At 42.0% G+C, this 23,553-nt stretch overlaps 1 protein-coding gene across 1 annotated transcript; it reads left to right on the forward strand.

Annotated features, from left to right (window-relative positions):
• Nucleotides 1-71: 71 nt before the first annotated feature.
• PADG_06857 (uncharacterized protein) lies at nt 72-3,927 on the forward strand (the record flags this gene model as incomplete). Its single annotated transcript, XM_010763961.1, has 4 exons — nt 72-111; nt 181-334; nt 396-2,398; nt 2,450-3,927. 4 exons carry the CDS (start codon nt 72-74, stop codon nt 3,925-3,927), a joined length of 3,675 nt encoding a protein of 1,224 aa, XP_010762263.1.
• Nucleotides 3,928-23,553: the final 19,626 nt, after the last annotated feature.

The raw sequence follows: 23,553 nt of genomic DNA on the forward strand, positions 1-23,553 counted from the left end.
TAGCCCCAATCTGTCAATTTCTACAATTTTTGTAGCTTCCTGTCCGAGATCAGCAGCTGCCTCAGTACACCATGTCTGCCGAAAATGGAATCTCGGTCCGTCAGATGAGACGTATGTTAGCTAGTTGCTACTCACCTCTCTACCTCAAGTTTTACCTCTGCTAATCAATATATTTTATAGTCAAGGTACTCTACACGTTCGACAGCGAAAACAAAACAAATTGTCTAGCCCGATGGCCTCACCTCATCGACATCCAAACGGCCTTCATAGACGAAGAAACTCAGGTTGGAATTATCGAACTAAAGACCTGTATTCAGGCCATTGTGTCTGCTAGGTAGGCAATAACTTCTCTATTCAGGCTGGAAGGTATCTAAATTGACTCTTCCTCATAACAGCCCCGAACTTGTTGCCAAACTTGGCCGAGATTATACGATTTACGCTTACGACTATTCTGAGTATGAAACGCCATTAGTGGGACAAGGGATGCTGTCCTGGGTCTTGGCTTCTGCCTCACCTACTCCTGATGCCCCAGCCCATCAATCGAAAACGATGGTGACTGGCCGTGTTTGCAAAAATGTTTTTGGTCTTTTCTCTCAAGGCTCGCAGGAAACTTTGGAGGTCAAATTACGGCTAGTGCCAGTCCCCACAGTTTTCCAAAATGAGTATCTTAACAACATGCATAAATATCGGGAGTCAGGGAACATACAAGGATTTGATGCGCAGTCCTGGACCAATTTTGTTCAAGCCAACCCAGGCCTCCTGGCAGCAGGATGCAACCGTTCCGCTTCTGCTCCTTCGGATCGTGTTGCTTCCCCAATGGATCGATCCGGCATTGAGCGGATGCACCAGATGCTGAGTGAAGGCTCAACTCCAAGGGATTTTTCAAATATCACTGCTGCAGAATCTTATCATGCTGACTCTCCTGCTTATTCGACCCATGCCGCACCGAGTCGAGCCTCGACTCCTGGACTTACAAGGCCTAGCAGCCAACATCAAAAAAGGGTCACAGCAGAAGCATTTCGACCCTCTTCCCGAGAGTCTGGCTATGATCCAGACTCCCGCCATCAACCAGCTCCATATATGGGTCGACGAAATTCAACTTTCTCTGGATATGGAAGTGGTGACGAAGCAACTGAGCCCCCTGCACCCAAAAGAGCAAAATTGATGAGGGCTGATTTGCAGGACAAACCCAATATGAACATAGAGAGGCAGCCAGGCTCTCTTCGTGTTGCCGCCAGTACTGCGGCGTCCGTCCGTATCCACCGTCCCATGCCCCTCAATCCAGCTACGGCCCGAAGTCAAGGATCCAATGATGACCCTGTTCGCCCACCCACCCCCATTCCTAGAGGCAACGCTGGAACAGCACGCTTTAACCGCCCGGCACAAAGCAATCTTCGCCGTGAATCATCGAGCGGTACTCACGTGTCATATTCGTCACAATATACGCCTACACTGGAAACCGCGGCTACGTCTCCCGAAGATGTCCGATACGGAAGTGCCATTGATACCCCGTTCAACATGCCATCATCTCCACCAACAATGGAATGCATCTATCCCCAGACGTCCAGTCCTCTTCTTCCACCTCTCCCTGATCATGACTCTGGGTTCATGAGCGGCAGTTTAGACTCAATTCTTGACGACCATTGCATAAGGAACACCCTTGACGACCTTGGTACTTCCACTGCAGAAGTGAGCCAAACGACAAACGACTCTGAAAAAAGCAAAACTGAATTGCCAGCTCATAACATTCCCCAGCCACTTAAAACTCAAAACAATAGTTTTCCGATGAGTGATAGTGTAGTTGATACGTCCAACAATGATCCCGCTAACACGCTACCACTGCCACCACGAAGACCAACCGCTTCTCGTCCATCTTCCAGAGCTAGTGTTAGGCAACCAACAAAGCCGCTTGCCCCTGCTCCTATCTCCCAGAGTGAGGCAGAACGACTAAGTCGGCAAGCTATTCCCGGCAGCGACCCTGTGCGTCCTACACCGAATCCCAAGCAGCACTATCAGCCCTGGAATTGTCCCATGAGTGACTTTCCAATCTCTACCACCCCTGCTCCAATGGCTTCTGATGATGGCAAAGTACGCAGTGGGGCAGGGGGCAGGAGAACCAAGCAGGTTCAGGCACGTCTTGAGCAATGTATTCGTGAAGGGACCGTTCCGCCGTACTGCGAAAACTGCGGCGCAATCGAGACTCCTACCTGGAGACGAGCCTGGTCAAAGGTCATCCAAGGCAACGGAGAAGATGCAAATTCCAACAGGAATGACCCTACAATGCTCTTTTGGCGACCAGAAGAAGTTGCCGATGATGGCAGCGTCATATCTTACAAACAGTTCAAAAAGTCATTGGCAGACGACGATAAGGATTTTGTTCAACTCTTATTGTGTAACCGTGAGTATGCAATTTGACCTTCATATTTAACCATAGTTAACTTTTTCACAGCTTGTGGCTTGTGGCTTCATAAATTCAAAACTATGCGACCGGAAAATAAATGGAATAAACCACCCACAAAGGATAAAAGGAAGCGCGCACCCAGAAGAAATAGACCCGTTGCCGGTGCTGCAACGAGATCACGTAGTAAAGCCCTTGCTTCTAAACGAAACGCATCGTCTCCTGGGCCAATAGAGGCCTCTTCGCCACCCGGGGAAGACCCAACCACGCCTGCTGACAATGCGAACGATACGGGGAATGATGAGAATGCACCTCCTTCTCGATCTGCCGGCCGACGAGCGAATAGTGAGGAGCCACCAAGGTCTTCTGACAAATGCGAAATTCGGTGGCGGGAAGAAGATGCGATGAAAGCGTTGCATCGCGCAATTCAATCTAGCCCGGCGGGGAATATGGAAAAATCAACTCTTCCCTTCATGGAGACAAACCTCACACCTAACCCTATTCGCAGGTCTCTGTTCCCCCTTTCAAGGGAGGGTGATACCATGAAGACTCTGAGCGATTCTTCGATCAATGTGATACGACGAAGCCCGCGGGCTGCATCCAAGCAGTCGAATATGACCCCAGCTAAGGAAAACACACCTTGTACAAGCTTGAATGATGGGCTTGATGATCTTTTTGGTGGCGACGCTGAAAACGATCCATTGCCATTTCCGGGTAGCCCTACCCCAAAACAAAATAGGAGGCGCGTTATCTTAACACCTTCTAAAAAGTCCAAGGGTGGTAAGGGTTTGGGAAACTCACCGAATGGCCCCAATGCGGGAGAAGGCACCATCTTCTCACCGTCGAGATTGACTGCTGAAGAGCTTAAACGAGCAAGTCACGAAGGATCCGGGTTGACACCCCGAGCCTATCGAATAAACAACCTTCTAAAAGATGACGCTTTACAAGTTTCTTCACTCCAGGAAAGCCCGCAGCTGCAGCACTTTCAATCTATCGGTGGCCTTGTTTTAGATATCTTCGACTCGGATGAAGACTCCGTCGCACAGACCGACTCCTTCTACCCGTTTGTGCCAGCCGAATGCCAGGTCAGTAGCAACTGGGCAGACTGGGCTGCTGAAAGCAGCATTTCACCTAAAACTTTAGGATATATGGGTACTATCACGCAACAAGAACGGAGTGGCCTAACTGAATCGACAACCAAGAGCCTTAATGCAGACCATACATCGACGCTGAAAGACACCTTCTTGCTACCTGTTGATCCTGATGACGCTGAATTCAGCCGTTTGCTCTCTGGCGACTCGTCCTCGAATCTCGATGGAAATTTAGACAACCCATCTACTCTTGCCGGTTCAAATATTTTTGACAGATCAATTGCAGAAGCTGGTCTTTTAAATTTGGAGCCTAAAGGGGATGCCGATGTCGGAGGGCTCGATCCCGCTGTTGTGTCTGCTATTATGCAAGAAATCACCAACGACAAGACCAAGGTTGATGTCGATTCCGCTCCTTTGAATGCCCAGGAGGCCAGTTAGATATAGTTCGATGATGAATTGCAGTTGAGCTGATCTACGCAATTGACGCTTGCACATTTGGGGCTAATTAAAATGGATAAAACGGGCGGCTTTTTTTCCGTTTTATTATGTCTGTATGTCATGAACGACAAGCATAAATGTTCCATCCAAGAATGTACTCGGAAATTTCTCCATCTCGAAATTCCTTCGTTCCTGTACTCGTGTTGTTACTTTGTTTACTTTTTTGTTTCTTATTTTTATTTTTTATTTTATTGTTTTTGTTTTTAGCTACTTGTATGAACGCTTTATGAATTTGTTATTTGCGCTATTAAGATATGACCCGTGTTGGATAACACAAGGGATGTAATGTGAAATTACGACCGGTGGTTTAACCTAACTCTCTCAGTCGTGGTCGTTTGGAGTTTTTTGCCGTACATAGCCTAGCTACATGTCCCAACAACACTGGAAAGGTGGCAGATTATGTTCCACCTTGTCAATATGGCTTAAACTTTCCAATTCCTCTCCTATATGTCTCTCCCAGATTCGTAAATCAAGTACAATATAGTAGATAAATCACATGATATCAGCGAAGGCGATCTCTGCGATCTGCGTATTTACATCCAACAACAGTTCGTGTCACAACTAGTGGTTTGGCAACTGTTATACAACCCCAAGCCCGACGGACAGAACTGTTATACAAAAACATCTTAATCAATCCTGATCACATCCCTATAAGCTCTCTCCCATCCCCTCAGGCAGCAAGCCTGATGGTGTGCTGACGCAGCGCTGCCAGCGCGCCCAGCCCCCCAACACCACTGAACGCGTCCCGAGCCTTGACGCGCATCTGCTACCCCATACACTGTCCACCCAAGAGACCCCATCTCCTCACCCCAATCGCCCACTGCACATGTGAACTGAATGACATGGAGCCTCCAAGCTCCCCTACACCAGCAGGCAGCTCAAAGAGCAGAAATGTCACACCAATTCACCTCAACCTACGTGGCCTGATGGCTAGTGATCTCCTAGCCGCCCATGAGGCTGAGGCATAGAAATCCCATGCAGAAGCACTAGCTGCTGCAAATATGCTTGATCAGATTGAAGAAGACCTAGATGTCATGAAGGCAAAAGACCTATCAAGGGCACTGGCCCTTGGAGCCACTGTGAAGGTGTTAGTCAAGAACTGGTACAATGGAAGTCTAGAAACAGCTAAGCAGTCCATCACAATCAAGTCTGCTGACTCCACTGATGCAAATGATGCAAGAGCTCCTATCTATGCAAAGACAGCTGCAGACAGCATCAATGTAACAAAAACACCAGCAATCATACTGCAGAAACCCCTGCTTAGAAATAATTCCAGAGAAGGAAAAACATCATGAATTCTTGCATGCCTGTCTTCAGATCATCTAGCTTGCAAAGCAAGCTCAATTGCTACTCTTAGAAAGCTGAAGACTGAACTTCTGAGGTCTTTGACAGCAGCTATCACAGCAGTTCAAGTCATCTCCACAGACATTGTGATCATTTCTAGAAGCTTGTAAGACATGAAGACTCTGCTAGCTCAAAAAAGTGTTTTAGCAGCCACTCTCATCAATGCTCAGATAGAGAAGAAAGAACATTGAATCATCTGTCTGATTTTTAAGCTGCTCATGAAGATTAGTGACTATGATGATGGAACTCTGCATCTCTCAGCAGAATTCATGACAGAAGAATTCACACTTCAAATCAATATCAAATCTGTCCAGAGTTGCTGGACAAAAATACACTCTGAAAACTCAACAGTCACTCTTATATTATACTTTTCACAAGAGATAGCAGTAAATCTGTCATCAAAAATGTAACTATATGAATATCAAAAATCAGTGATCAGAAAGACACTCAAGATCAAAATACAACAATGCAGCAAATGCTGAGAATTTCATCAAGAGAGATACTGCCTCTGCATCCCTCACTACAAAAAATGCAGTTCTAAGAATCATGTGAAAGGAAATTCATTCTGTCATAAGAAGAATGAAGCATGTGAATGCCTCAATTGCTGCACTAACTGTTTTGAATCACATGCTGCAGATGATCCATCCTGCCTCATCAGATCAGAAATAAAGAATGAGACTGTTCAAAGACACTCAAGAAATCAGCTGAGAAATATCTGCAATGCACAGAGTAAGACATACTTGATCAAGACAAATAACAGCAAATGCAGTGGTTGAGGGTCATTAGCAGACCTGAGGTTGAATGATTCTACTGAGCATAGATCTAACCTCATACTGACATCAAACACAGCATCAAACACAGCATTAAGCATAGCATCAGATATAGCATTAGACATGATGCTCAACTCAACATCTAATGCAACACTAAACATATCATCTCACACAACAACTTCCTTCTTTCAGCTACTTAATGAAGAAGAACTCTAGATCTCCACAATTCTTGCAGATTATGCAAGTCAATGTAGAAAAAGAGAGCTCAGCACACAAGACAGCTCTCAATCTAGTGTTTGAAAGAAAGACTGATATTCTTCTCATACAGAAACTCTGAATTCACAGAAACTTAAGTCAATGCATCTTCAAAAAGCATTCAGCATTCAACTGCTTTGCCTCAATTGAAAAGTGAGACAGAAAGTCACAGATTCTCATCTATATGCATAAACACTCACAAATTCATACTCATACAGTCCCAGGTCTCTGAGCAGAAAACTGAAACATTCACATGCTGCATATACAGATCTGAGGTCTACAGCTTCAGACAGTCAACATATACAATGCACTTTCAGATGCAGAGAATTCTGAACAAGATGTGAGCTGTCTTCTCTTCTGATCTGTTCCAGCACTCTCATTGCTTCTTGATGATGACCTCAATATCAAGCACTCTGTGTGACAACCAGAAGTGTCTTCAAATATGTGAGTGAAATCATTTCTGCAATGAATCATGAATTTCAACTTTACTCTCATCATGGACCCAGACATCTTCACATATGGGCATAACATGATAGACCTGGTCTGAGTCACTCTGGAATTAGTTATCAAAGAAGTGGACACACAGGTGGACAGATTTCTTTACACTTCCTCTGATCATCAGACTCTTCTCATCAAAATCAGTCTTTTACAGAGCACAAGGCCTGTCAGATCAACTCATTTTTTCTGTCTCAATACTATGAATGAAAAGGTCTTTAACCAGACACTGAAGGCCTATAAGTCAAAACTAGACAAACTATATAATATCTCAGAGTACCCCAATACAGATCAGCTGGATGCCCTGGCTAAAGATATCACAGATGCACTAATAACTTCTCTGAAAAGTTTCATCAAGAAGAGCACTGAGCAAGATATAGATCAGTTATGATGAAATGAGAACTGTCAGAAAGCAGTGACAACACTACATCATGCACAGCATCTAGACTCTAGTTTTTTACAAGAAGTAAAAAGCAATGTAGTCAAGATCATCAGAAAAGTCAAGAGAAAATACTGGTGAGACAAGATAGCAGAGGCCTTAGTGAGGAAAGATATCTTTAAAATGATCAAATGAGTTCATTCAACTGGCTTCTTTCATTCTCCTTTTCTTGTAGATGAAGAGACTGGATTAACACAAACAATCTCTAGAGAGAAAAGAGATCTTCTGCAACAGATGCTCTTACAGAAGGCTGCAAGCAGAGAGAATATCTCAGTTAGCTGATTCAATTCACCATCTGTCAAATTATCATTTCCTGTTGCCTCAGCACATGAGATACAAAGTTCTCTGCTGAACACAGGTAATATCACTTCAGAAACTGATAGAGTGTCAACAGAGATGCTACAAAAGACATGACCACATATTAAGATATTAGTGAAAAGACTGTTCAGAGTCTGTCTTAGAGTTGACTGGCACTCAATTTTCTTTCAAGATGTCACACTGATTGTGCTGTCTAAGATCAACAGAGATTCAACACTTCTGCAATTCTACAGACTTATAGCTCTTCTCTCAATGTTGAGGAAGAGACTGAAATATCTGATAGTTCATAGACTGGTCTGAACAGCTATACAAGAGAAGATTGTCCACTCTCAGCATTTTGAAGCCCTCTCTGAGCAGATTGCCTCAGACCTAGTGGCAGCAATGATTCATGATATAGAGAAAGTCTGAGCTCATGGAAAAGTAGTCTCTTTTCTTACTCTGAACATCAAGAGTGCTTTTGATGCTGTACTCAGAGAAAGAATGCTGTGGAGATTGCAAGAACAAAACTGATTATCAAATTTAATTAGATGAGTGAAAAGCTTTATGACAGAATGCACAGGCAGGATCAGATTGAATGGACTTCTGAGAGAGCTCTTTGATATTCCAGCAGAGCTTTCACAAGGCTCATCAGTCTCATCTATTCTATTCATGCTGTTTATTCAACCTCTGTTCTTTCTAGAAACTATACAAAGAAGACATGCATGCTCAGACTATGCAGATGATCTAGAACTGCTTAATGCTGAAACCACTCTTAAAGAAAATGTTGTTACTCTCTAGGAGAATTTCAAGTTACTAAATGATTGAGCCAGCAAAGAAGAACTAACATTTGATTTTGTCAAAACTGAGATAGCACACTTCACACAGTGCAGAATTCTTTCAAACCTCTCAATTGATTTTGAAACAACATCTGACACTCACTCTATTACAGCAAATGCAGTTAAAAGCTTCATAAGATATCTAGAAATCTGACTAGATAAAAAACTGAGCTTCAAAAAACATGTGAAGATCATAGCAGCTAAGGCATGATAGATGTCTAATGATATACAGACACTAAGCAACACAGCAAGAGGCATCTCAGTACAACTGCTTAGACAATTCATTCAGATCTGTGTACTCTCTGTGCTCTGCTATGAAGCAAAGATCTGATGGTCTGAAGTCACATGAATGGAGAAGGGAAAGAAAATCTTCAATCAAATGAATTGCCTAGTCAGAAAGCTAGATCTAGCCCTTAGAGATGCTTTGTGAGAGGCACTGCCAGTTTACAAAACTACATCCATTTCAGCTCTACACTGTGAGCTAGAAATCATGTCAATGAAAGAGACACTAGACAACTGATGTGCTGTATTTGCAGTAAGAATCAAAAAGCTTGACAAGAGGCACTCACTAGTGAGATGCTCTAATAAAGTAGCTACCACCAAGCTCTATACCATACATCTGTCTAGAGTGTCCAGTTATGCTGGTGGGATAGAAGCATATGACCCTCTGCTCACATCTTCTTGAATGAGATTTCTCAGAAAAGAAGATTTGCAGATTGAGTATGAGACAGACTGCACAAAGAAACAGATAGCACAAGACTTTAAGAGCTGGCTACAACAATGCAATCCTCTGAATCTGATGATCTTTACTGATGATTCATAGATAGAGCACTCTCAGTGCACAACTGATGCAAAATGAGCTATATGCTGAGATAGCAAATACTGTCTAATCTTCACAGAAAATCTGTCAATGAATAAAGTAGAGATCTTTGACACAGAGACAATGGCAGCTCTGCAGGGTCTAAAGAAAGTCATCATCTCATCTTAGATGAAGTTTGCCAGCAACATCTACATTTGTCTAGACAATTTGAAGATAGCATGAGCTCTTGAATCTGTGTCAAACACCTCTAGTCAGCAGGTCTTTACATAGTTTCTGAAAGTCATAAAGGTCTGACAGAGCAGGGATAGACTCTCATTGACCACTCAGAGCAGAGTGATCATTAGATGAATCTCAGACCACACAGACATGACTGGTAATGAAAAGACAGATCTTAAAGCCAAAGCAGCTGCAGTGCAGACAGCAAGTGCAAGTATGATATCTCAATCTGACAGCATAGACACTCTAGCTTATATAAAGCAGCATACTATGAAATAAATCACACAGGTCTTTGAGAACTACTGGGCCAAAAATCAGCTCAAACACTATATGAAGCTGGAGATCCCACTAAAGAGAGTCTCAACAGAGGTAAAACTTTCACACTTCACATTAGAAAAGCTCTATGCTATCTGATCAAATCATGAAGACTTTGCAGTCTATCACAGCTACCTTAAGCATGAAGATGCAGAGTGCTACTGATGGTGTGGACATAGCAAAACCCCAGAACATTTCTACTATTGCACTCTTGCAAGAAAAGCAGCAAAGCAGTGCTGATCTATCTACAATCTCTATGAGACACTAGCAACCTCACATGAGACTCTAGAATTCAATAACTGACTAAAAGAAACAGTCTTCTATCAGAATATCTGTTCAATGTGCTGTTGCACATCTTCAGATCAGATCTCACAGACCATTCTTTTCTCTGTCTTGCCTCTGTCTTTCTCATCATCATCTTCTTCTTTTTCTCTTTCCTTCTCTTTCTTTTCTTTTTTGTCTTTCTTTCTATTCACCTCCTCTACCTTCCTCCCATAAATCTAAAACCTCTCAAAACCTCTGCTCTATGGCAACTGACTTATAGACTCTGCTGATACAGCAATACACAATTCTTTTACCTCATTTGTAAGATAACTACTAGATAGATAGTCACCTACAGACATAGCTCTACTCATTCTATAGTTTGACACAGACTCTACTAGATCATATGCCCATAAGGCACGTGAACTAACCAGGTGTTAAATAAAACACACATACATACACACACACACACATACACACACACACAAAAAACAACCTCATACTATCAGAATCATATTTTTAAAATATCTTCATAACCACTGCTCTATTTTACTCATACTATGGCTCAATCTACTCGTCAGCTCTCTAGGTACCGCTCAGTATCAAGAAGATATGATGAGTGGTCAAAATACCTCACAGATGAGTATCCAGCCACTCAAACTAAGTGATCATACCACTCAAATTGAAGCAGACATCCAAGCTTTTAAAGAATATTGTATAAATCTGCTAGGTAAAACATGAAACTCAATCTGGTAGATGATTGAAGCCTTCATGAGCAGTGTCAGTGTCTATGTAAAAAAGACTGAAAAACAGTCAACTCAGACTGAACTAACTGCAGATCTCTGAGCCATTGCAAAAGCTCAGGAGGAGATAAGAAAGAATATAGTTTAAATCAAGAACATACTAGCAGCTCCAGCTGTAAAGCTCACTGAGGTCAACAGTCTATCCTACACCCAAGTTCTGCAGAAATCATATTTTCTGAAAATATCAATGCAATTCAGACTCTCAAGCAGATTATGTGAAATTCTGATTAAAATAGAAATTACTGCCTCAGAAAGTGAAATACAGACAGTCTCAAAAGAAACAATTAAAGAAAAGATCAATAAAACATTGAAAAAAAGTCAAGTTTAGAATTTGAAAAGTGTAAAAACTCTAGCTGTAAAATGATACTCAAGTGAAGATATCATACTGTATACAAATAATCAGAACATAACAAGAAAAATGCAGATATACAAGAAGAAGTGGATGAAAGCTTTTGAAAACACAGTAGCTCTTCAAATTATTATCTTTGAAATTCTAATTCATGAAGTTTCAACAGCAATAGATGTCACAAATATCAAAGAAATGAAAGATAAAATACAATGGAACACTTCAATATTGAAAACTGCAAATGTCAAATATATAGAATAACTTAAAAAAAACTTGAAGGAAAAAGAGCATTCACATTGATAATGAAGTTTGACAATAGTGAGCATGTAAATAGTGCAATCATCAAGAGAATTGCATTAAAAGCTCAGATATTTATCTGTGAATACTATGATAGAAGCTGCAAGCTGAGATAATACTTCAAATGTTAAAAGTATAAACATATTGAAACTCATTGCAAGGTAAGCTAAATCTATGAATACTGTGCAGGAAATCACAGAACTGTGAGCTGTGATAAAAAAATAAAAAAAAAATAGAGATAAAATACATAAACTATAATAGAAAATACTTAATATAAGATGTTCAATATGAGAAAAGAAAGATTGAACTGATCAGACTTGAGGAGAGAAAGAGAATAAAATTAAATACATATCAGAAAGCAGCAGTAAAATATCAACAAGATATCACAAATGAATTATGGACTGATAGAAAAACAGATACTTTAAAGAAAGTCTCAGTCAGACTTATTCTTCAGTCAAGAGTGAGAACAGACTTGGGTCAAAAGAGAGGCTGATCTCTAAGAAAGAGCATGAGAGCTGGAACTCAGGAAAAGAGTAAAGAAGATGCAGTCAGACAGATGTTATAGAAGCTGAGCAATAATCAGCAATTGACTGCTTCAGTAAAGAACTTCAATCTGAATAAACATCAGTAATGTGCAAGTCAAAGAAGTTAATCATCAACACAGATCTTAAACATACATATAATTTTCAATAAATAATACAACTCTATCAATACTTCAATACAATGTTAACAAATCTTGAGATCAAATTATGACATTACCGCTTGCTGATCAAGCAGCATTAATATATAATATTATAGCTATTTAGAAATCATGATGAAACAAGTTTCAAAAAATCATATACTACTCAGTCAAGAATTAATTTGATCTGATTTACTAGAAGAATGAGAAAACTCAGATATGCTTTCTCATAAACAAAAGAATAGAAGAAGGCTGGACACATACACATCATACAACAGATATTGTGATCTTAAAACTACAAGTAAATAAGAAAAGAGTGCTATGCATACACAATATGTACAACTCAATTACAAAAACACTTGAAAGAAATGATGCAATATCAGATCTTCAAAAGACCTTAAAAGAGAAATCTGAAGCTGAGCATATAGTACTAAGAGACTTCAATCTTTATCACTCATTATAGAGTAGATTCAGAGCCAGAAAAATATCAAAAAGAGCTGAAGTCATGCTTGAACTAATAGCAGACTATCAACTAGAACTGTTTATATCTGTTGAGACAAGAACATACTAGGAAGTAGAAGAATCAATCACACTAAACCTGGTTCTGAGGACACACTGAGTTCAAGAAAGAGTGATATGAACTAGTTGGATCAGAATTGAACTATGACTCAGATTATCTATCAGTGATAATCATTTTGAATATGTCAACAGCTTAAAGTGAGTCAAGAAAGAAGAGAGTTTGACATAGATTAAAAGAAAAGAAATTCAAGAAGAATATCAGAAAGAATCTGTCAGAAGCAAGCAAGTTACTAAGCAAGAAGAAGATCAATCAATATCTGAAAGCTATAGTCAAGACAATCATAATAGTTATTGAAACTCACTGTTCAGAGTCATGTATCAATTTATGATCAATATCAAACTGAACATCTGAGATCAAGAAAGCTCAGATGGAAGCAAGACAACTGCAACATATTCATCAAGAAATGCAGTCAGAGAGAGTATGAGAAGACTATAGAAGAGCCAAAAATTACAAAGAAAGACTTATTCAAATTATTCAGAAGCTCTTAAGAAGAAATCATAGAGAAAGAATACAACAAGCAATAGAATTCACAGAAGGCCTTTGAAAGCTGATCAAATAAGTTAAAAATAGAGAGTTCAGAGCTATTCACACTTCATCTCTAAAATATAAAAAAGGTTTTCTAGAATCTGAACTAGAGAAAAAATATGATCTGCTTAGCAAAACCTTCTTTCCACTCTTAAGCATTGTCAATCTCAATGATATAGCTGGAACAGTATACTCAGAATCAATTAAATGGCTAAAAATTACACTCAGTGACATAGCTGGAACAGTATACTTAGAACCAATTAAATGGCTAGAAATCACACTCAGTGAGATACAGAAAACAATTCAAAAGATGACTACAAAGAAAGTACTAGACTCAAATGAAATATCAAATCTGATTTTAAAGATTCTAATAGAAGAGCTGACTCAGCATCTTATAATTCTATTCAATGTTTGCATGGAATAGAAATACTGCTCAGATCACTTTCAAAGATCTATAACAGTAGTGCTCAGAAAATCAGAGAAAGAGAACTATACTCAGATCAAATTCTATCAATCAATGACTTTGTTAAATACAGTGAAAAAACTGCTGAAGAAGATCATTGTCAAAAAAATGTTCTACTAAGTAGAGAAGCATGATCTTCTTCCAGAAATGCATCTGAGTGACAGAAAAGAAGTCTCAACTAAACATACTCTGCACTGGCTACTAGAGAAGATAGAAATAGTACAAAAGAAATAGATAATATTCAAAATAGTATCCATACTATCTTTGAATGTTTCAGATATTTTTGACTATGTCTCACACTCAAGACTTCTTTACAATCTTCAAAAACAAAGAATTTCAATTGCTGTGAGGAGATGAATAGAAAGCTTTCTGATAAATTAAAGAATCTCTATCAAGCTCTCAGAAGGTAGCTCAGAGAAAAGAAATATATAATCAGAAATTTCACAGAGATCTATAAGGGGTTGAACCCCTAGATTCGCTCTGGCTGGCTGACTCAGCCTAGCCATCGTTTGCACGTGCGCACGTGATCATGCTACGCGAGCTTGCTTAAGCTCGAGTTCTCGTCTCATTCTTTTCTTCCCTTTCTCAAGCAATTCGTCCTTGTTATATAGGAGGACTAGCCTCTAGTTCTTAGAGCTTAACCCTTTACATTACGAATTGCTTCACTCCTTTCATTGATAGGCCACTGGGAGCCTTAATCCTGTATCACGAAGCTCAGCAAACGTGCTGACATATGATAGGCTATTGGGAGCCTTAAATCCTGCATCACGAAGTTCAGTGATAGCACTGGTATATGAATAGACTGGGTTAGCAATCGTGCTAACAAACGAACGAGCAACATTGAAAACGTCTAGCCGAATGAGATAAAGCGGCAGACTTGTACAACAAATACACAAATGGATCAACGCGAAGCAATGAGCAGGGACGCCCCCAGCAGCTTCGAACAACAATGGATGGCCTTTCTCCAACAGCAGGAACAGGTCCAGCGTGAGAACAGGGATTTAATAGCAGCTCAGCAAGCTGAAATAGCTAATCTACGACAAGCTTTGAACACCCTGACATCAACCCTCTCTCAATCGAACTCGCAACCACCCATTGCAGTCAGAAGACCAAAGACCAAGCTACCGGACTGCGAGAAGTATGATGGTTCTAATCTGGAGCACTACCCTCAGTGGGAGCTAAAGCTTCAATCAAAGCTTAAGGTCGATGGGAAAGCTTTAGGCAATAATGAGGAATGTGCTTGGTATGTGTACTCGAGACTGGAAGGAATGGCAGCAGCTCGAGTTTACCCCTGGGTTGAGAATAATAAGGACAAGGTCAACTTCACGGTAGAGAGCTTACTGGAGCAGACACGCATGCTCTTTAGTGATCCCACACGACAGGAAAAGGCTATGCAAAAGCTCAACAATCTACGACAGGGTAGAAGAGCTCTCTTCGACTTTCTGCCCGAATTTAATCAGCTACTGCTGGAAGCTGGCGGTCACGGATGGGATGATCGCGTTAAAAAGGGGTATTTGAAATCCGCCCTAAGCATGGAGCTGAGGGAAGGCATGGTGGGCGTAAGGGAACCGTCTCTCTACGAGGATTACTGCAAGGAGCTTAGATTAGTTGATCATCAACTCTCTGAGCTTAAGACTCTAAGGCAGTGGTCTAAACGTCGTGAGGGCAGATCTTCTTCAGATCATACAACGCCTAATCCACACTCTCTACTTCGTCATGCTGTCCTCAATCGACGAAACCAGCCTCAAGCTTCCGCTGATGATCTGATGGATCTCTCTCCTGGTGCTGTGACCCCAAGCGCCCGCCACGCCAAATTGGTAAATCAGACAGAGGTTAATCGAAGAAGAGAGCAAGGCCTGTGCCTGAGATGCGGAGCCGGAGGTCATATGATTAAGAGCTGCCCGTTCAAACCTCCCAGACGCCCTGCCACCCCCACAATAGCTAATTGATCCCCGAGCCGGTACTGGACGACGACAATGTGGATACGAGCGAGGATTCAGGAAAAAGAGTAGCTCCAATCAAAAGACACTGGAAGGAGCGAAATAAGGAGCTTATGAAGAAGCAATGGAGAGGATTTAAATCTAAGATGATATCCAAACCCTTCACTGTCGATGCTCTAGTAGATAATGCCTTTTCAACTAGAGCAATGATAGACAGTGGATGTAATGTCTATGGTCTTATTTCTCAATCCTACGTTAACAAGCATAAGCTCCTGTGCATTGAAATTCCCCCTGTTAAAATGACCGGCTTTGAAGACTCCATGGGACTCTCCACGAGCATAGTGACTGGCATTCGAATTGATATAGGCGGTCACGTAACTGAACGGGCCTTTCTCTACGTGGTGAATGGGTTACATGGTCATGATATGTATCTAGGTGACCCCTGGCTGGCCCAGCAAAAGGCGACCGTGATCCCTCATTGAAGAATTGTGAGATTTGAAGAGAGTGGCATAGAGGTAGAGCCTAGTTCAAATGCAAAAGCTGATGTGATTCCCATCTCTGCTGTAAGCTTCTCTAGGCTTGCGAGCACTCAAGAGAAGCGAAACATCGAGATCTTCGCCGTCAGCTTGGCCGACATTCAAAAGGCTCTAGAAGTGAAACCAAAGATTGACCCTAGAGAAAAGCTGCCTGAACATTATCATGAGTTTTTGGACGTATTTGATAAGGAAGCCGCCGACGCTCTACCCCCACTTCGTGGCCCAGGTAGAGATCATGGGATTGAACTGATTAAAAAGGCCGATGGTAGCGCGGAACAACCCCCTTGGGGCCCGCTATATAATATGTCTCGAGAGGAACTACTGGCTTTGCGAAAGACTCTTACAGATTATCTAGATAAGGGTTTTATTAGGGTGAGCAACTCCCCTGCGGCCGCCCCCGTACTATTCGCGAAGAAGCCTGGGGGTGGGCTAAGATTCTGTGTGGACTATCGAGCTCTTAACAAAATCACCCGAAAGGATTGATATCCTCTACCATTAATCAGCGAGACTCTACAGCGAATTGGACAGGCTAAATGGTTCACTAAGCTGGACATTATTGCAGCTTTTCACAAGATTCGAATCACGGAAGGTGATGAGTGGATGACGGCCTTTAGAACCAGATACGGGCTATTTGAGTGGCTGGTTACACCCTTTGGTTTGGCCAATGCTCTGAGCACGTTTCAAAAATATATCAACTGGGCATTACGTGGATATCTGGACGACTTCTGCTCGGCCTATTTAGATGACATCTTGATATTTTCCTCAAGAAGCTTACGGGAGCATCGCGAGCATGTACAAAAAGTGCTTATGCGTCTACGGGAAGCAGGCCTGCAGGCAGACATCAGAAAGAGTGAGTTTGAGGTGAACAGCACAAAATATCTTGGATTCATCATTGAAGCGGGCAAGGGTATACGAATGGATCCGGAGAAGGTTAAAGCTGTTTTGGAATGGGCAACACCTACTACTCTTAAAGGTGTACGAGGATTTTTAGGCTTTGCCAATTTCTATAGACGATTTATCAGGGATTTCTCAAAGATCGCGACCCCACTGACGATTCTTACACGCAAGAATGTTCCTTTTTTGTGGACGAGCAAGGCTGAGGAAGCTTTTAAGCGTCTAAAATCAATGTTTATCTCCGCTCCGATCCTGCTTCAATTCGACCCTGACCGTGAGACTATATTGGAAATGGACTCCTCAGGTTACGCCTCAGGAGGAGTGCTGCTACAATATGACGAGCAGAGCATTCTACGCCCATGTGCCTTCTTCTCTCGCAAGCATTCACCTGCGGAATGCAACTACGAGATTCATGATAAGGAGTTATTAGCGATAATTGAGTGTTTAAAGGAATGGGACACTGAGCTACGAAGTGTAAAGGAATTCAAGATCCTCACAGATCATAAGAATCTAGAATACTTCATGACTACACGCAGACTAAATGAAAGACAGCTATGTTGGATGGATATTCTCTATCGATTCAACTTCAGGATTGATTACCGGCCAGGGAAGTTGAATGCTGGACTGGACGCCCTATCATGAAGAGAGCAGGACATGCCACAGGGCGCTGATGATGAGAGGATCAAGCAGAGGCAAGCTCAACTACTTAAGTTTAATGTACTGGCACCTGGAATGGAACCAATAGTGGCCGCTGCCAGCGTGGAACCTGAGATGTCTCTTCAAGCTCAGTGGAATGAGGCCCACAAAAATGACAAGATCCTGCAGCGTCTGGAGCAAACTCTTCGTGAGGGAAGATCCAGATTTCCTTCTGAACTCGGCATTAAGGCCTCCGTCTCTGAGTGCTCTTTAAATGAGAACGGGGAGCTTCTCTTTCGAGATCGTAAGTGGGTGCCAGACTTCGAACCCCTTCGAACCAGGTTAGTGCACGAGGCTCATGACTCACCTCTTACCGGCCATCCCGGGCGAGAGCAAACGGCAGGAGTTCTAAGACGTGAGTTCTACTGGCCAGGCTATGCCACCGATGTGAGAAGAATGACCAGGAACTGCCACCTTTGCAGATCAAACACCGCATGGAGAGATCGACGTCAGGGACTGCTTAAGCCTCTCCCCATTCCTGAACGCATGTGGCAGGAGCTTTCCATGGACTTTATTGTGGACTTACCGAGCTCTAAAGGATACACGAACATCATGGTTATAACGGACAGACTGACCAAGGGGGTTATATTAAAAGCAGTTAAGAAAACTGATGCGGAGACAGTGGCTAGAGTGTTCCTTCGCAACATCATCCCTCGACATGGCATCCCTAAGGCGGTAGTGTCAGATCGAGGGTCAGCTTTCACAAGCATGTTTTGGACTCGGGTGTGTGAGAAATTAGGCATTAAGAGATGACTCTCCACAGCCTATCACCCAGAGACTGACGGAGCTACAGAGTGAATGAACCAGACCCTGGAATCCTACCTACGCAAGTACGTTAGCTTTCAACAGGATGACTGGCGTGAATGGCTCCCTCTAGCAGAGCTGGCCATCAATAATAGAGATGCTGCCTCAACGGGTGTGAGCCTGTTCTTTTTAACGCACCTTTTCCACGTCTCCTCCATTGATATAGCCGATGCACCCCCCGTTGAAACGCCACGTAATCCCATTGAGTTTGCGGATGATTACATGAGGAAGGCCCGCGAAGTGTTGGAGTGGGCTCAAGTAAAAATGGCGGATGCTCAGCAATCTCAAGAGAAATATGCGAATAGACGAAGAGACCCGGCTTCAAGCTTTCAACCTGGAGATAAGGTCTGGTTGAGCTTAGAGAACATGAGAACTAATCGTCTGTGCAAGAAGCTGGACGCGAAATACAATCAATATACTGTGCTAGAAAAGATAGGATCCCATGCTTACTGACTGGACGTCCCACCCGGCATTCACAATGTCTTTAATGTAAAGCTTCTACATGCTGCGGCGACGGATCCCCTGCCTAGTCAGAGGCAAACTGACTGGCAGCCACCCGCTATAGAGACCCCGGAAGGACCTGAGTTTGAGATTGAGGAAATTCGGGGCGAACGAACCTACCGGAGGAAAAAGCAATACCTCGTTAAATGGGTAGGTTGGGCTGAGCCTATGTGGAATGACGCGAGTCTCCTACAAGAAGCGAAGGCCTTGAACGCTTGGGAGGCCTCTCAGCAGGCAAAATTAGGTGTAAAGAGGGCTTTAAATAGTCGTAAAGGCCCGCAACAAAGAGGGAGAAGGGGGGTAGTATAAGGGGTTGAACCCCTAGATTCGCTATGGCTGGCTGACTCAGCCTAGCCATCATTTGCACGTGCGCACGTGATCATGCTACGCGAGCTTGCTTAAGCTCGAGTTCTCGTCTCATTCTTTTCTTCCCTTTCTCAAGCAATTCGTCCTTGTTATATAGGAGGACTAGCCTCTAGTTCTTAGAGCTTAACCCTTTACAAGATCATCAATATCATCAATACTCTATCTATTCTTCAATGCAAATCTGATGGAGGATTGTTAGAATTCAGAAAGCAATACAGCAAAAATGAGCTGAATAGATGACATGAATATTATAATCTCAAGCAGCTCAACTGAAGAGAACTGCAGAATGCTTGAAAGAATTCATGAAAAATGCAACAAATGAGAGGCAATACATGACTCAAAATTCAATCTAGCAAAATACAATCTAATACATCTGTTCTACAGATTCAGAGAACTCAATAACAGCTATACAATGATCATAAGTGTTAGGCTCAGCGCCCGACCGAGCCCGACTGAGGCTCGGTGCCCGGTTAGACTCAACGTCGGATTAAGCTCGGCGCCCAGTTAGGCCAAATATTCTCATGTGATCAAATGATCATGCAGGTGGTTATAACTCAGACAGGCTCCAGCACCTCTTTCATCCCATCAAGCTTAGTATTTCATTATATAGCAGTTAGCAATGCAGAGAGTTTCCTTCTTATGCAGCTCACATTCACTTTCTAACATAATACTAAGCTTTATCCTACCCCTTCTACTCAGAATTGAGTAGAACCTGCTTAGTGAGAATCTGATAGCACAACATACAACAGCAACTCATCTTTCTTACTACTCATCAGAGAGACCCAGACCAGAATGACCACCTCAGACTTCCAGCCCTCTGAAAAAATCAAGAGAGACTGGTGATATGTTCTAACTAGATCAACTGATCAACCACAGATCTCACTTGAAGAATTCAGACAGACAATTCACTCAGATAAGAACCATGTCTACAAAGAGTTAGTAGCAATCTTTGACAGCATCTTTGATGATGAAAAAATGTTGAGGGATACAATCACATATCTGAGGATGGAATGGAACAACATCACTGACCAGACTGCTGTCAAGCAAAGTCAGATTGATGAGCTAATTGCTGAATGCAATAAACTTAGCCACACTCTGATCTGCATGACAGTCAGCAATCAAGCAGCAAGTCAAGATGTCATCCCCTCTGAGACTACTCAGAGGTCTGTCAAAATTGATGACTCAAAACACCTCACTAACAGCAAGAAGTCAAAATTTGAACACTGGCTCTCCCAGATGAAGAACAAGCTCTGAGAGAACACTGACCACTACCCTACTGAACACATGAGAATTGCATACATTGAAAACCAGACTGATGGGGATGCAGCATGTCACATTGCACCTCATATGAAAGAGGACCACCCTGAGTGATATCAGACTGCAGAAGAGATATTTGAGCATCTCAAGTCAATATATGAGAATGCTAACAAGCTGCAAAATGCCAAGAGTGATTATTGCAAGCTGATTATGCGCAATGAGGACAATTATCATGAATTTGTCACAAAATTCTTACATCTGGCAGGTGAGGTCAAGATTGCCAAAGAGAACTACAAGACAGACTTTAATGACAAGCTGTTCTTTGACCTTCAGAGGATGGTGGCAGTAGTCAATGCAATCATCAATACATATGCTGAGTTTCAGAAGATCTGTGCTCAGACAGCTCACATTCTTCAGACAATCAATGCCACTCAGAAGTCAAAGAGCTTGCAGGGAAATGAGTCTAATATCTTCAAGCAAAACACCCTGTGGGTCTCTGACAGTCAAACTTCCCACAGCACCTCAGTCACAAAATCCTCTACCATAAAGAAAGCCTTGGATGCTCATTCAGATATTCAGTGCTACTACTGCAAGAAGAAAGACCACATTGTCAGAAACTGCTCTGTGAAGCAGAAGTCTCAACAGATGATCACTGAGCTCACAGAGAATGACACTCCTGAGCCTTCAGCAGATTTGAGAAAAGAGTGAGTCTGAGAGAAGACTTCATTTCAGATAGTTCAATAGTCTGTGAGAGGTTTGAGATGAAGAACTTGATTGAGAGAAAGAGCTTTAATGTCTCAATTAAGTTAGCTCACAATGAAATTGCTACTTCTACAAATTCTCTCACTGATACTGAAGCAAATGATGCAAATTTTATTGATATCTGATATGCTATAGAATTGGTGAGATTCTTCAATAGAAAGTTTCAGAAACTCTCATTTAAATGCTGCATGAACAGATACAATGACACCTCTGACAGGGTGATAGACTGCACATTGACCCTAAACCTCTGGGTGGATGGCTGGAGATTCCGAAATGTTTCTTTGCTGGTGACAGACCTAGGCCAGTACTCTGTCATCCTGGGATGAAAGTGGTTGACAGCACAGAATATATGGCTGGATGTTAAAAATCAACACTTGATTTGGCTGAGTGAATGGTCTATCTCAGAACAGATGGTGGAGCTGATGCTGAAGATAGTGCTCTGATCAATACTGAAGTGTCCAGACTCTAAGTCTGAGCATCAGACAGATGCAAAATGAAGAGAGATCAAACTGGACAAGAAGATCAGACAGAAGCATCAGACTTAACTCTGCAGATTGAAAGGGACCAGCTCAGTCATGACATCTAAGACAAGGCAGGGACTGACCTGGGAGGAGACAGCATCACAGATGATAGATATGAACTTCATTGAGACTGCTTCTTTTCATGATTATATGAAAAACAAGAACTCAACAGTCTTCATAACCAGTCTGTATCAAATTGATAAACAGCTCAAGGAGAAGCAGAGTTTAGTGGGAGCTGAGAAGAAGTCTGATGAGAAGCTGATCAGCAACTTATCAGAATGATTGAAAGACTGAGAGAACTGTTTCTCAAAGAAAGCATCAGATGAATTACCTCCCCTACAAAAGAATGTTGATTTTAAGATAGAGCTTCAGTCTGACACTGACCTCATTCAGAACATTGGACATGTGCCTCTATATAAGATGAATCTGGAGGAACTAGAAGCAGTGAAGATCTATCTTGAAATCAATCTAGCAAAGAGCTTTGTCATTTCAAGTTCAGCCCTCTACACCTCCTCAATTCTGATTGCTCATAGTGGGAAGAAGCTATGATTCTGCATTGACTTTCACAAGCTGAATGCTATGACCAAACAAGATCAGTATCCCTTGCCTCTAATAGATGAGCTGATGGACCAACTCAATGGAGCAAAATACTTTACAAAGCTGGACATTCAGCAGGGATTCCATTGCATCTGAATGAACTCTAAGTCAGAGAACCTGACCATCTTTAGAACCTGTTACAGGATCTATAAATACTGGGTGGTCCCCTTCAGCCTTACAAATGCCTCTGCCTGCTTTCAACAGTTTGTCAACAGTATCTTCTTTGACTACCTGGACAAGTTCATGACAGCATTCATGAATGATCTTCTAATCTACAGCAGGACTCTTGAAGAACACAAGCAGCAAGTGAACCTGGTACTGAACTGATTAAAGACAGCAGACTTGCAAGCTAGCATCCAGAAATGTGAGTTTGCTGTTCAGAGAACAAGATATCTGAGATTTATCATTACCACAGAGGGGATTGAGACAGACTTTGAGAAGACTGCTGTCATCACAAAGTAGCAGATCTCAATCACAGTAAAAGATGTTCAATCATTTCTAAAATTTGACAACTTCTATTGATGATTTATAAGGAACTATAGCTGAATTGCAAAACCACTATACCAGTTGACAAAGAAGACAGTTCCATTCATGTGGACATCAGAATATCAATCAGTCTTTGAGAAACTGAAGAAGCAGCTGGTGGAGGCTCCAACTCTACATTACTTTGACTCTGAATGTGAAACCCACATTGAGACTGATGTCTCAGATGGAGTGATGGCTGGAATACTGAGTCAAAGATTGAATGATAATCTTTGGCACTCTGTGGTCTTCTACTTCAAGTCAATGAATGATGCAGAGCTCAACTATGAGATTCATGACAAGGAAATGCTTGCAGTCATCTGAGCATTGCAGAAGTGGCAAGCTGAGCTTGAGGGACTACAATGAGAAGAACAATTCAAGATTCTCACTGATCATCATGCACTGGAATACTTCATGACAATCAAGAAG

Source organism: Paracoccidioides brasiliensis, assembly GCF_000150735.1.
Source record: "Paracoccidioides brasiliensis Pb18 unplaced genomic scaffold supercont2.9, whole genome shotgun sequence".
Lineage (NCBI taxonomy): Eukaryota > Fungi > Ascomycota > Eurotiomycetes > Onygenales > Ajellomycetaceae > Paracoccidioides > Paracoccidioides brasiliensis.